The following is a 15,188-nucleotide window of genomic DNA, read 5'->3' as shown; positions in this document are numbered from 1 at the left end:
TATATATATATATGTATGTATATTTCTGTGTTTAATAAAGAACGGTCAACCTTTAAAAGGAAATTTGGTTCGAAAAGAAGTTTTTGGAATAAGTGCTGCCAAACACAGGGCTTTATTTAATTTTTATAACCGTCGTTGAACAGCTGACTTAGTTTTTTAGTTTCTACTCCGTAGCCTTGTCATTTTGAGCCCAATCCATAAGACAATGGAACTCCTGGATCATGTGTCGGGAGAAATTTGCCTTCGCGGAGGTCTTTTTGATTTAAATAACCCGTACTTGCGTCATATGGAGAGGAAAACCTCCCATGGTTAGCCTGAAGGCAAGGGGGTTGCAACACATGATCCGTCTACCACTGAGGATAATTTACGTGAGCACTGTAGTCGGTGCGAATCGGATGCGGAATTCGTTTCAACCAGCTATTGCTGGGATTCGAACCCAGTATTTTCTGACACTTCTATGTCCGTCATACCGAGTGCAGTTTACTGACTGTCATCTAACTGGGAAACATTCATGTCCGTGCTGACATTAGGGCTGAATTCAGCTAAATTTTCGAAATGACGATGACTTAATGAAGCCAATCAGAAGCCAGTATTTTTGTAAACATATGACATTTCACGATATGTAAAAATACAGGCTCTTGATTGGCCAAACGTGTCCGTCATGGCGAAAATTTAATTGAAGTCCGCCACCAGATTGTGTTCATACGATAGATGAATGAAGAAGCTGACATAAAACTGGCGGATTTTACACTGTACCGATATTTTGTTGAAAAAAAAGGTCATTAAAGAAGCAAATGTGTAATAAATTTTATATTCGATTTGGGGACCCTCTTCTGATGTGGGGGCACAGGGCAAATGCCCCTGCCTAAGTCATGTCGTACATCAGAAAGCCTCCACGCTGTTTTTCATGAGTAGTCAGCGCAGACTATTTGAAAAAGTAAATTTTTTTTAAAGTAATTGAGAGAAATTTATATTTGAGAATATAATCTTTGATGGTTGACAAGTAAACAACACAAACCAATCCAATACACAAATTTTTAGACATATATTTTCTACCAATTTCTTATTTTTACTAGATATTGTAATAAATGACTCCTTCCTAAACTGGACTACATTCATAGTCAGTGGCTTAGTTATGAGGAGGGTTACCGTACCCCCCCCCCTCCGAAATTAAACATTACTTGACTGATCAACTATTGTACGGTAAGTAAGATAATACACATGAGTGTTCTTTATTCATTTTTTGTAATTTAAACGTTTAGAATATATATATATGTATGTTCAAAATGAAGATAAAACAGAGGAAAGTTATAGACATATGAAGAAAAAAAAAGGGGGGGGGAATAATAATGAAAAAAAAAGGATGAAATTTTTTTAAAAAATCAAGAAAATAAAAGATATAATCTTTTCATCAGCCCACACGATTATATCCGCAAAAAAAGAGTGCTTTCTGATATTGTATCAATATAGCCAAAACAAAATATATTAATACGATAGTGGGAGGAGCTCTCAAAAAAAATTTTTTTTTTACAAAGATTACAACAAATAAAATAGAACACAATAAGTAAAAGTAACACGTAAAAACAGAAAATAAAATTTAAAAAAAAGCAGTATAAAACAAAATCTATAAAGCGAGTAGCGAAATCAGATGTACTTACATGAACGGGAAATTTTTCAAGAATGATTTAAAAATATTTTCGCAACAAGATTGCCAGATTACAAACTATGACAAGAAAAGCGCAAATTGAGTGTAACTAGAGGAGTTTTGTTTTAAAGTGCCATTCTTACTGCATTGCTGAAATGATTTGTTATGCTGTGCATTGATTTGTTAGTTACCAAGGATGGGCCCGAAATGGATGTGCGCAAGGTAAGATTATACTGGATAATTTAAAAAAGTTGACCATAAATAATTTTAGAAAATAGATATTTATTTAAGAAAAAATATAAAATAGAAAAGAGAAACATAAATTACCTATTTTGCAAATAATTTTAGCCACGGATTTACCCGAAATGGATTTGCACAAGGAAAAAATTATATAAATTATCAAAGAAAAAAAAATTTAGTAGATAATTTTAACACGGACTTGCCCGAAATGGATTTGCACATGGAAAAATTTTTAGTAAATAATTTTAGTCGCGGATTTCCCCGAAATGGATTTGCACATGGAAAAATTGTATAAATTAATAAAGGAATTTTTAGTAAATAATTTTACCCACGGATATGCCCGAAATGGATTTGCACATGGAAAAATTATATAAATTAACAAAGGAAATTTTTTAGTTAAAGAATTTTTTAGTAAATAATTTTGACCACGGATTTGCATAAAATGGATTTGCACATGGAAAAATTATACAAATTAACAAAGAAATTATTTAGTAAATAATTTTGGCAACGGATTTTACCGAAATGAATCTGCACATGGGAAAATTATATAAATTAACAAAGAAAATAATTAGAAAATTATATCCACAAAAATATACGATTAATTTAATGATTTAATATAAAATTTTATTACTTTAGTTGGGTATCCGTTGTTTTTTATCAAATTTTGAAAGAGTTTATCGATTTGTTTTTTGGATAAATAAATATTACTACATATTCTTTTAATTCTGTTCATTTCATTAAAAGTGGTATTTAAATAGATGCTCCTAGAAACATTAGAATTCCAAGTAACTAGTTTATTAATATTAAAATTAAAATCATTTCTTNAAATTTTATTTAATTTTATAGTTTATTTAAAATTGCAGAAACACTACATAAATCTATTTCAATTCGCTAGACAAGATAAGCTATTCATGAAATGGCGGTAAGTCAAGGTACAGCTCTTTCGCTTCTTTCATTCTTAGAAAATTTTCCCTCTGATAGCTAAGACTTTTCCCTCTCATGACTAAGACTTCCATCTCACTCTTGCAAAGAGGAAAAATCCTTCTTCATACCAGGAAAAATAGTAACCTTGTTATAAGAAATTCGCCGAGAGAAAATATCTATATCATGCCCAGGGAGTATTAAGCCAAGTCCGTTCTAGGGGAGCTTTTTAACGCACCTGAAAGCAATTATCCTTATCTTGACAGCTGAACTTTGGGCGAGGTCTACAATGAACCAAATCGCAATAGAATTAATTTTATTATGTTTAATGAAGTCTAAAATCGGTTGATTATTAGTGATAATCCAAGAGAAACCTTCTTTAAAAATATTGTTAATAATTTTATTTAACTAGTTAGAGAAAATGGTGCCAGGTTTAGTTAGATAAGTATTAGATCCACATGTGATAGTTCTAAATTTTACAGGAATTTTATGAAATTTAGGACTGATAATTAAGTAAGGAAATTGTATATTGCTAATTTTAATTTTTCATCTCTTATAAAAAGCTAAAAAATTTTTAATGACAATATTATTATTGAAATTACTAAGTTTAAAATTTTTACTATTTTTTAATTTATAAGTTCAGCATAAAATTTTTTACAGAATGTAGCATAATTATTGTTAGCTTTGTCTATGGTAGTAATTACAAAATTTTTTTGAAGTTGCTTAATTGATTGAACAATATTAGAAAAATTTGTTGGATTGTTACTCTTATTTAAATTAGCTTTATTATAGAAAACAAAGTGTAATCCACAANGTAATTACAAAATTTTTTTGAAGTTGCTTAATTCATTGAACAATATTAGAAAAATTTGTTGGATTGTTACTCTTATTTAAATTATCTTTATTATAGAAAACAAAGTTTTTAAAATAATAATTAAAACCCCATTTCCATTCTGTTAGCATACCTAGAGGTTAAGAGAATCTATTTGAGATCTTTAAACAAAAACTATTGAGATCATTAAGAAAGTATTTTAAAATTTTATTGATTGATATATGGTAAATGGGTCTGAATTGATACATTCATAATCGAATATATTAATACTTCCTAAATTTTTGCTTATATCATTATAATTAAATATAGTTCTACCAAGAGATTTATTATATTTAAAACTTTTAATTATGCTAAAATCTTTTAATGGAAATAAAGCTTTAAAATTTTTAAAAATGTTGTGAAATTTGATCTTACCGAAAATAGGATTTTGAAAGTTAATAACGAAATATGAATTATCTAAACTTTTCTTTTTATTTGGCGAAATTTTGCTCATTTTGGCTTTTATAAGATCGAAACAAAGAATTTTAAAATGTAAATTAATAAAAGAAAAGTTAATAATAAGATCGTAGAACTTATATACATCATAATTCTTAAGGGAGAAGACAAAATCTTTAATTGGTTTAATGTTATAATGTTTATTACAATCTTTTTCCATATTAGAAAGAAAATTAATATTTGATTTGTCACTATTAAGAGAGTTTCTATTACTTCTTGAACCCCGTTTACCTCGATTTGTACGCTTATCTTTAATATGAGAAAGTGAATAAGTTGAGGAGTTATTAAAGTTAATCTGTGTATGTTGGAAGGTATCGTTTAGCCCATGCGGCAAAATTGTTTTGTATAAAAGCATGTAGTAATTTTCTTTCTGTAGTCTCAAATCTAAATCTTCTACAATATCTAAAATATTAATTTTGAGACTGTTAAATTTACGTACTCTAAAATGATTCAATTCCAGGTTATTGATAGTCTTATTACTGTTCATATCAGAACGGTGTTGATTAATTCGAATGTTAAGTGAGTTATTGTTTTTCTTAACTTTCTCCGTGTTTTCTTGTATTTATTTATTTTGTTGTATACATATATTAGAAGGAGATAACCCCCCCCCCTCGAACATGCATTAAAACTAGGCCACTGTTCGTGGTGGCCACTGAGCGGACTACCTATAAGAAACCGTGTTGATGCTTTCAGTTGTAGGAGGCGTTGTCTGTGCCTGCTGCGTCACCAACTCCTTCCTCTTTAAAAGTTTACGAAACAAAATCTCGGGAAGACTTTTTTCTTTAATCGAGGCATAAAAACCGAATTCCACAGTTCGGGAAAAGAAAATTAAAAAATGTGGACAGTAAATCGAGTGAGAGTGTAGGTGGAGGGGGGGAAAAAGAAGGAATCTATATTTACTTTGGCTGTCGTCCAAAATTTGACACGTCAATCAAAAAAGAGGAAGGGGAGGGGAAGGAGGGGGTGATTACGGCGCAGGTCCAGTTACGGGATGTGTGTGTCTTTCGGAATCAAAGCCATCGACGGTCGGAGAAAAGATGGTCATCGAAACTTTTCTGAGGTGTTGTCCCAGGAGTGGAACATTCTGTCCCATAACTGAATCCTACATACTTCCTCCGCAGTAGGGAAAGTCTGCCCCCCCTGTGGTGTCCCACAACCACATGGATGATATTGAGGCTATTAAAGTGAGTGATTTTATTTGAAAAAGACTTTCCGGATGGATTAACGAACGGTAACTGTAGATCCCAAAACTTATTTACTTAACTTCGGTATCCTAATGGATCTTTTAAAGTTCGAAGTGAGGTTAAAACTTCTTAACATAAATTATTATTTCGTAATAAACTGTTATTTTTTTTTTTTTTTAAATTTATTCTCATAAGAAAATATTTAATATATTTATAAGGAGTTCATTCCTTCTTAGGTCGATAAAGAAAATTTTTATGGATCTTTAAAGTTCGAAGTGAGGTTAAAACTTCTTAACGTAAATTATTATTTCGTAATACACTGTTTTTTTTTTTTTTTTTTTTTTTTTTTTTTTTTTTTTTTTTTTAATCTCATAAGAAAACATGTAATATATATATAAAGAGTTCATTCCTTCTTAAGTCGATTAAAAAAAATTTATTTTAGTTACTTTTTATGAAATAATTAAAAAAAAAAATTCTTCCATATAAAACTAAATTGAATGAATTAAATTTAATGAATGAATTAATATTTGAAAAACACTGTATTAAAATCAAGTGTCATGCATCCACTACAAGTTTAAGAAAATGTATTTGAATTTGTAGTGGATGAATAAAAAGTATTTGATGAACGGTTGAAAATTTCAACAAGATATATAGAGAGAGTGTGGAATAATACAGTCCCTGGACATATTATTAGAACCACTATAAGATTCTACGTAATATTATAATTACCAGGACATACTATACTGCTGTATTGTTTTTACTCGAATGATCTGGTTTGCATTTGTTTAAGCTCCTGTATCAATGAGTTAGCATTGTAATGCAATACGTTAAAAATAAATACAAATAGGAAGTATATAAAAAATCTCCTGAATAAAACTCCATTACATGTATGTTTACACATAAAAGTATTGCCTATAAACTCGTGCAAATCATGTCATTATTAAAACACAACAGTGCGTCTCATAATTTGATCTAATTATTATAATATATCAGTATAATACTTGATGTAATAAATATTCTCTAATGTATCCAATCGTTGAATTTATATTATATATCGTCTCATTTTAACCCATTGATACAGGAGCATAAACAAGTGCAAACAGTCGGTGTAAAAACAATAAAGCTGTATAGAGTATCACCTGATAATTAAGATTCTACATAGAATCTTGGAATGCGTCTCATAATGTGGCAAGGGACTGTAGTAAGAATTGAAAAATAATGTTTGAGCTATAACAATTAAAAGATTTTCTTTTAAAGTTCTCTCTTTTTTTAAATTCAAGTAGGGTTAACATTTCTGAACATATATTATTGTTTAGTAAGACAATGTTTTTTAAATGTATTCTCATAAAAAAATAATGTTCTAGCTATAACAATTTATAGATTTATTTTTTTTTAAAGTTCTCTCATTTTCAATTGCAAGCAAGGTTAAAACTTATTAAAATGAATGCTTTAATAGTTTTGTTGTTGTTAAGTTTTACTTACTTTTAAAAGTAACACCCACTTAAGTCTATCATGACATGGATGAGAACTATTTTTAATTTTTCTTTTTACGCTCACGCTTTTGCTGTTCTTCAAAACTCTTATAAGCCCGGTTATAAATCTAATAAACGTTTGAAAAAGAATCCCGTTTTAGCGAAATCCAAAATAGCGAAAATAACAAATATTTTCCGAATTCTGAAATGAATCTCCATAGAAACAATGGATTAAAAGTACCGATATTTCGAAATGGGTAATCCGATTTAACGGAGCGGAAAATAAGCAACCATTTTCATTTTCTTTCATGATCAAAACACTTTTCCATTCTTCGAAAGTACACAAATATTTTTGCTTCTCCAAAATAAAAAGATATGAAAGGGTCCGTCCATGTTTGTAGAAGTGAAAATACACATGGCTTCTAGTTCAGTTGTTCGAAAATCATTTTTTGGAGAAGTTGGCAATTTCTACTGGTTCTAAATCATTTGTAAATAATAAAAAAAATGACGTCAGTTCTGATAAGTGAGTGATCATAAATCCATTGTTCCTTTTAAATTGAATAGTTTTTGTGAGCTTTTAAAATACTGATTTGATATTTTCCACAAGTAGAAAACAAATAGATCAAAACTGTATTTAAATCCTATTTATATTATTTTTTATGAGAATCATTCCAATGGAACAAAATAATTTTTGTTAATTTTGAAATTCGCACTATTGGTATAACGAATTTTCGTTATTAAGCAACGCTTTGAACCCTAGGAATTCTCCAAAACGAGATTCGACTCTATAAAAGCCGTAGTTAGTTTTTGTGAGCTTTTAAAATACTTATTTGGTATTTTCCACAAGTAGAAAACAAATAGATCAAAACTGCATTTAAATCCTATCTATATTATTTTTTATGCGAAAAATTCCAATGAAACAAAATAATTTTGGTTCATGTTGAAAGTCGTTATATCGGTAAATGCTTTGGTCCCTAGGAATTCGATAAAACGGGATTCGACTGTAATTAAATGCAATGTATATATTATTTTTTTATGCGAGTCATTCCAATGGAACAAAATAATTTTTGTTCATTTTGAAAGTCGTTATATCGGTAAATGCTTTGGTCCCTAGGAATTTGATAAAACGGGATTCGACTGTATTTTTTCATTAAACCAATTGCAATGTTTTGGATACTCTATTCAAATTGAATCGATGAAAGCAGATATCTTGTGAGATTCTATTAAAAAAGGGACTTCAATGTCTTGATTAGATAACGCAATTGACGTACACTGTGGAGTGTTTTGATTGAAAAAAGGTTTCATTGGCGTTGATTTTATTATAATCTTAAAAGAGTATCCTCTTTACACATGGACATAACCCCAAATACTTGAGAATTTTACTTTCGAAAAACTGCATTTTAAAATGAAAAAGGAAGAATTGAATTTCTTAGTCAATTTTAAAAGAATTATCTTCTATTTAATCAATCTAATGAAAGAAATAGTTTCGATTGGATAAATCTATTCATTATTTAAACTCTGCACACAAAATAAACAAATAACTGAGTAGTATGAAACTGCGAAACAAATAAAACACACCGCATCAAAGCCACAGAAACACATCCACAAATGACGCAAGCGGCTGAAACATGTTTGCACTTGTTTATGTTCGTGTATCCCTTGGTTAACATTGTAATGCATTACATTAAGACTAAATACAAATCGGAGGTATATAAAAAAATCTCCCGGAATAAAAACCCGTTACATGTATGTTTAAATATATAAGAGTATTGCCTATAAACTCGTGCAAAACATGTTATTATTAAAAAGACAACAGTGCCTCTTATAACTTGGCCAGGAACTAAGACATGTTCACTCGATTCAATGTTAGGGCTGCTTTTTATATATGAAGGTTGACATTGTCAATAACTACAACAGTTAACATGTAATTGCTACAAAAAAAAATTAAAAGAAAGAAAAAATCTGATCTGATATCGTCACAGGGATATAATAAAAATAATAGTTGGCAATAAGGCTACTAAGGGCTATTTTTGAGAAAATCTTCTAGCATGATTTTAACCTTTGCTGAACAGCATACCCAACTTTTTGCTATTACCACTACTCATTTTCAACTCCATAGCCTTGTCATTTTGAACCCAATCCAGAAGACGAGGGAACTCCTGGATCGAGTAATGGGAGAAATGTGCCTTCGTGTAGGACTTTTTGATGGAACTAACCGGCATTTGCATTACATGGAGAGGAAAACCAAAAAGACCTCGTATCATACCAAGCATATCATCATTTTGAAACAGATTTTAATCAGCAATTTAAATCATGTAAGTGAGCTGATTCTATTCATTGAGAATCACCTTAAAGATTGCTCATCTCATAGAAATCGTGGTACAAGAATTCATTCTTTCATAAATTATTTTGGTGGCAATCGAACTCCCTTCATCAATGATTTTATTCTATTTCATTTTATAACAGTCGTTGAACAGCTGACGCATTTTTTTGTGTTTACGACTATCAATGTTCAACTCCGTAGCCTTACCACTTTGAACACAATCCAAAACACAAGGGAACTCATAGATCAAGTAGTGAGAGAAATGTGCTTTCGCGGTGGAATTTTTGATGGAACTCACCCGCATTTGCGTTACATGGAGAGGAAAACCACGAAAACTTGTGGCGGTGGGAGTTCTTTCTGTAGACAAACTATACCTACCCTCTAACGTTTGGTTGCTTAGTTTGCAGTACACTGCCATACATTCGAAAATCCGTTGTTTTCGAGCCGTGATGGCTCAGGGGATAGAACGTTCGTTTTTCCATGAGGTGATACGTGTTCGAATCCCAGAGATTCCGTAGTAGAACAGCCGTAGCCTTATCATTTTGAGTCCAGTCCAGAAGACAAGCCAAATCCTGAATCAAGTATTGGAAGAAATTTGCCGGCGTGAAGGACTTTTTGATGGAACTCACACGCATTTGCGTTACATGGAGAGGAAAACCGCGAAAATCTCCCACGGTTAACCTGAGGGCAAGGGGACTCTCGCCCACAATCCGTCAACCACTGAGGATATTTTATGCCTGATGTGGAATTCGTAAAGACCAGCCATCGCTGGGATTCGAACCCTGGTCACCACATTGGAAGGCGAACGCTCTATCCCCTGAGCCATCGCGGCACTTATTGTTGACTGGAGACAGTTAACATGTAATTGCTACAGGAAAATCTAAATGAAAGGAATAAAAAAAAATTTCTGATCATTAGAGAGAGGAGGGAGGGGGGGATTATTGATTTCGGAAGTAAATAGAATAAAGGGTGGGGTAGATAGATACATTTAGAATGGGAGGCCGTTCTAAGAATTTAAACATAGTACTACATTTATCGATTTTTCAATTTCAGGATAAAAAATGGTCCCCCCGTTGATAGCGTTAAAACGATCCGATGATAATTTAAAACGCACTTCTTTATAAATTTCGTTCGTGCAAAGTAGAACAAAATAACATTATTTACGAATAAGTTAATAATATCATTATTAATATTTTTTTATTGTTTGCCGCATATATTGTCATTTTCAGGATAAAAATGTTTTTTTTATATTTTATGTATGTTTTTTTTTAATATTTATTATAGTATGCTAACGAAACAATGCCGATATTTTTCAAATATTTGAAATTTTCCAACTGATATCTCTTCAGTTTACCTTTGTGCCATGGATGAAGGTGTTTTGTTTTTCATAAAAGATGAGTGATTTTAAGCCTATTAAGGGTTCTATTTTGCGAACTTACGAATCTCTCTATTTTGCGATTTTTTTTCGAGGCATGAAGAACATTTTGGAAATTTCGTCGCAAAATAACTTCCAAATAGCGAAGTGAATTTCACGAGCTTTTCTTTGAGATCCGCTTTTCCTATTTCCCAAAATATTTCCGAACATTTCAAACGCATTTTAGGGGGGCAATGACCTTGAATTGATTTTCTCAGCCATTTAAACTTTTAACGAAAGTAATTAAATCCCTTTCACTTTTTGTGTTTGGATTTCAAACGGAAAACTCAGAGCAAAATAAACAGATTCTATCGGTAGCCATTAAACTTATGAATGCACGTGGTAATGTATGCTTAAAATTAACTTTATAATAAATGCTGCTATAATTTTATACATAAATTTAGCTTTTTTTTGTTAAAAATGTATGTTGCATGCAGATTTCTTTCAGGGTTGAGATTTGTTAAAATAAATCGTGGATACTAGTTTACAAGGTGAAGGTGAATCCATTGTTATTTTTATTATATCTTGTGTACATGCACAAAAAAAAAATTATATGAATTTATAACTTGTTTCGAGTTGTTTGAGTATTTCAAAAATGATTTTCTATTGAACGAATTTTCCATATAACGAAATTATGATCGAGATTTAGAGACTTCGTTAAATAGAGGTCCAACTGTATTAAGGCCCTGAAAAAACTCATCTGATTCTGAACTCATCTGATAGAAGCATTTCAGCAGGCGATCAAACTGGTTTTGATGTTTTTCATCCACCTACCTTAATTCGCTTAAATCAACTGAAATAAATTCAATTAAAAATGTAGATATTTAACCATTTTCCACTTTTTCTTTAAAAATTTTTTTTATAAGTAGTGAAAGAATGTCACGTGATTCTATTGTCATTCTCACCTGAAGAGATTTATTTTGGTTTCAGATGCTGTCAAATACGCATTTCAATTGTCCTTTCTTTGTCACTCATAAATTAGAGTGATTCACCTTCAAAACAAGGAAAATAGAAGTTTTCAAAGAAATGACATTTAAATCTCAAATTTTCAAAATCATTTTTTATATTCACGGATATTCATATATTATTCATTTTTTATATTCATATATTATTTTTTATAATCATTTATTATATTCTGTAATTTTTTTCCACATTTTTTTCTACATTTTGAACTTATTTTATGAGTTTTATCATGCGATATCAACAAGAAGAATGAATCGTAACAATAATGTGTTCCGTCTTCTTTTTAATGAAGCCTCATGTGCTTGATAGACTGTCAGTCTTTAAAATATGCATTCAATGCAAACTCAATTATATCTATAGCATAATAAATAAATACAAAAAGGAAAAAAACACGACGAAAATAAAGAAAAACAATAAGTTTTATTTATTGTGCATAAGCTGCAAGTAAATAGAATTCATAAAATAAGTTCAAAATGTGGAGAAAACATGGAAAAAAATTACAGAACAATGAAAAAAGGGAAAAAAAGAAAAATGATAATAAAAAAAAATATAATAATAATAATAAAAAACACGAAACTGGAGGGGGTAGCGGATATAATCTTGTGAGCTGATGAAAAGATTATATCTTTTATTTTCTGGATTTTTATTCATTTTTTTCCCTTTTTTTCGAAATTTTTTTCTCTCCAGTTTCTTGTTTTTTTTATTGTTATTATTTTTTTATTACTATTTTTCTTTTACCCCCTTTTTTCATTGTTCTGTAATTATTTTCCATGTTTTCCCTACATTTTGAACTTATTTTATGAGTTTTATTTACTTGCAGCTTATACGCAGTAAATAAACTTAAAATCGGGTACTTCTTCTCTATCCATTGGCACCACTATAATTTATAATTCTTTCTTCAGGTTGTCTTTAGTAAAAATTTAAGCAGTGTTAAAAAATTTGTCATACATTAACCATTTATTTAGATTCTTTGTTAGGTTGTCTCAAATAATAAATTAAGAAGTGTTCAGTAGTTAGTCATATGTTAAGTATTCATTTTGACTCATTTCTTATTTTTATGGCAATAAAAAGCTAGTTACGAAGTAATTATTAAGTTTCATTTTTTACCCATTTTTAAAATGACTACAGAATTTTTAACATAAACGGTACTATGGTGATATGTACTGTCATACCAATTATTGGTGGCGGAGGTTGACTTCTTCGCGCTACAACATTTAAACATTATACGATGCTCAAGAAGTGTGCGTCCCGCAGTGGACTGATCGTTAAGACACGGTTCCCAGCAGATCACCGAGGTCAAGCATCACTGGCTACGGTCAGTGTGCGGGTGGGTGACCACTTGGATCAGTCTGCGTAGGGACCGAGGGTGTGCGGTATTGGTCCTCGTTAAACTGTGCTACCGTAAAGTGCTCGNAATCTGTGACTAAAATTCTGTGCAAAACGGGCAAATCATGTTTCTCTCTTTTATTTAAAATAAATATTATTTTTCTAAAATCATTAAAATTGTATAATTAAATATCTATCTTATTAATTACAAATTTCCTTTAATTATCCAGTATAATATTATTACCTTGCGCTCATACATTTGCAGGTCTATCCTTGGTAACTAACAAATCAAACGCACTTCAGTACTGCAGTAGGAACGCGCTATAAAACAAAATGCTTCTATTTACTCTTTTACCTCAATTTTGCGCTTCCGTCCGAAGGCTTTTAAGAAATATAAAATTTGAGAATTATAGTTAGAGGAAATAAAAACATAATTATATTCTTCCTTGTGCGCACCCAGATTTTTCAACAAAAAATAATCACCTTTTAAGTTATTTTTAAGCACTCAAAAAATATTTTCAATCAGTTTCCAAAACAGAACAAAATTATAATTAGGATCTATGTAGTAATAAAAATTATTTATGTCTATTGTTTAAAATTCTTAATTTATAAATATAAAAATCAATAAATTTCAGAACATTTTCAAAAGCGTTACGTAATCATAATAAAATAAATAGTTTCTGATAAATATTGCAGAGAAAATGGTGAAAATCATGCTTTTTTTGAAATTCAAAACGATGATCGATACATCAAAGAAAAAAAATTATTTTTAAAAGATAGAAAATTAAGCCCTTTTTACAAACCCCGAATAAAAAAGCACCTCTAAGAGTTTTTAAAAAACGTAAATCAAATGTCAGCACCTTTAAGTACTTTTTAAAAACGCTCTGCACCCTGTTCTTGATTTTATTTTGAATTGAAAAGCTCCTCTAGAAGTGCAAATAGTATTTTGTAAGAAATAAATGTATATCTCTTTCGTAATTTATTCCATACACTGTTATTTAATTATTTTTGTTTTTAATTATGCAATTTTTTTCATTGGCCTTTTACATAAATACTGTTCATATAAACAACCAAAATATTAAATGAATTATGGATTATTGATTGGAGATGAGTCAGTGTTGCTACGCAAATCTGGAGAAAAAAATTCCTTGTGTTTTCCCTCTATATAGTCCCGCAGTGGACTGATCGTTAATCAGCAGATCACCGAAGTCAAGCATCACTGACTGAGGTCAGTGTGCGGATGGGTGACCTCTTGGATCAGTCTGCGTAGGGACCGAGGGTGTGCTGTATGGGTCCTCGTTAAACTGTTCTACCTTAAAGTGCTCGACTTCGCGTGCAGGTCGTCGGGATACCGAATCAGGGATGCCATCCCCTCTACAGAGGATTAAAATTGTGATGGCATGTCCTCGGATCATCCTCCGGGATGTTTCCCAGACCGTCGCCAATAGCCCATTGTGCAGCTCTAGCGCGATGTAAATGAACTACAACTACAGAAAACGTGTACAATATATTGAGGGGAAACACACAATCACTGAAGCTCTTGTATAGGCCTAACAAAACTAGCTATAATTTCTGAAAAAACTTAGAAGGAACAGCTCAACATACATAAAAGAAACAATGCTATAGTAAATGAACTAGTTAAATATAGCTGAAATATCATCCTTAAATATCCTATAGATTGCATTTTAAGTGGATACAATTTTTAAAAAGATGAAAATAAGGAATAAAATTCCCTTTATTTTCCCTGTTTGTAAAGAAAAGTAAAATTTCCCTGCATTTTCCCTGTTATTTTAGGTTATTTTTAAATTCCTTGTATTTTCCCAATTGTTGTGGTGTAATTATTACTAGTTACTAAAATCCCTGTCATTATTCACTCTGATGTTTCATTGAACACTGTTCGGGATTAGACACACCAAAAATTATGAAACTTTACATAAATAGAAAGAAAAAAATTCACCTTTAGAAAAATTGTTTATGATCTTAGTTTTGATTTTGGATTTATCGAGCAAACAAAACATTAAAAAACATTGCCCAAGATAGAAATGTCGAGCACATACAAAATTGTATTTTTTATGCATAGAACCTTCATAACTCTCATTAAGTCAAAACTAATTATTCTATCCATTTAGTTTTAATATCACACATTTAAGTGTGAATAAATAAAGTCGGATGAATACATACTTGGCTGTAGATCCAATACAATTTGGAGTGAAAAATGTAACGTAGGAAACCTATAGAATATATAAAGAAGTAAACAATGAAAAATAAATAAATGACAACCGAAGCTGAGGTCGTCACAGGGGGTCCCGAAAGTCATAAATGCCAAACCTTTTCTATCGAGACAAATGTCTAAGTTGCTCTCTCTCTGTACCC

At 30.7% G+C, this 15,188-nt stretch overlaps 1 protein-coding gene across 3 annotated transcripts in view; it reads left to right on the top strand.

Annotated features, from left to right (window-relative positions):
* LOC107450836 (calmodulin) overlaps nt 1–15,188 on the top strand; it is an 86,655-nt gene that overhangs the window by 29,133 nt on the left and 42,334 nt on the right. Inside the window, exon 1 of one of the 3 annotated variants that reach the window (XM_043048296.2) lies at nt 4,846–5,317. The exons of 1 other annotated variant lie outside the window; for it this stretch is intronic. In XM_043048296.2, the coding sequence (XP_042904230.1) occupies nt 5,294–5,317 (24 nt within the window). In that variant the 5' untranslated portion in view covers nt 4,846–5,293. Of the gene's footprint in view, nt 1–4,845; nt 5,318–15,188 lie in introns of those variants that run through there. One more of the 3 variants, XM_043048295.2, reaches the window with a different exon arrangement.

The sequence above is a fragment of the Parasteatoda tepidariorum genome, chromosome 8 (genome assembly GCF_043381705.1).
Source record: "Parasteatoda tepidariorum isolate YZ-2023 chromosome 8, CAS_Ptep_4.0, whole genome shotgun sequence".
In the NCBI taxonomy this organism is placed as follows: domain Eukaryota; kingdom Metazoa; phylum Arthropoda; class Arachnida; order Araneae; family Theridiidae; genus Parasteatoda; species Parasteatoda tepidariorum.
This window is presented reverse-complemented; position numbering and strand designations above follow the sequence as displayed.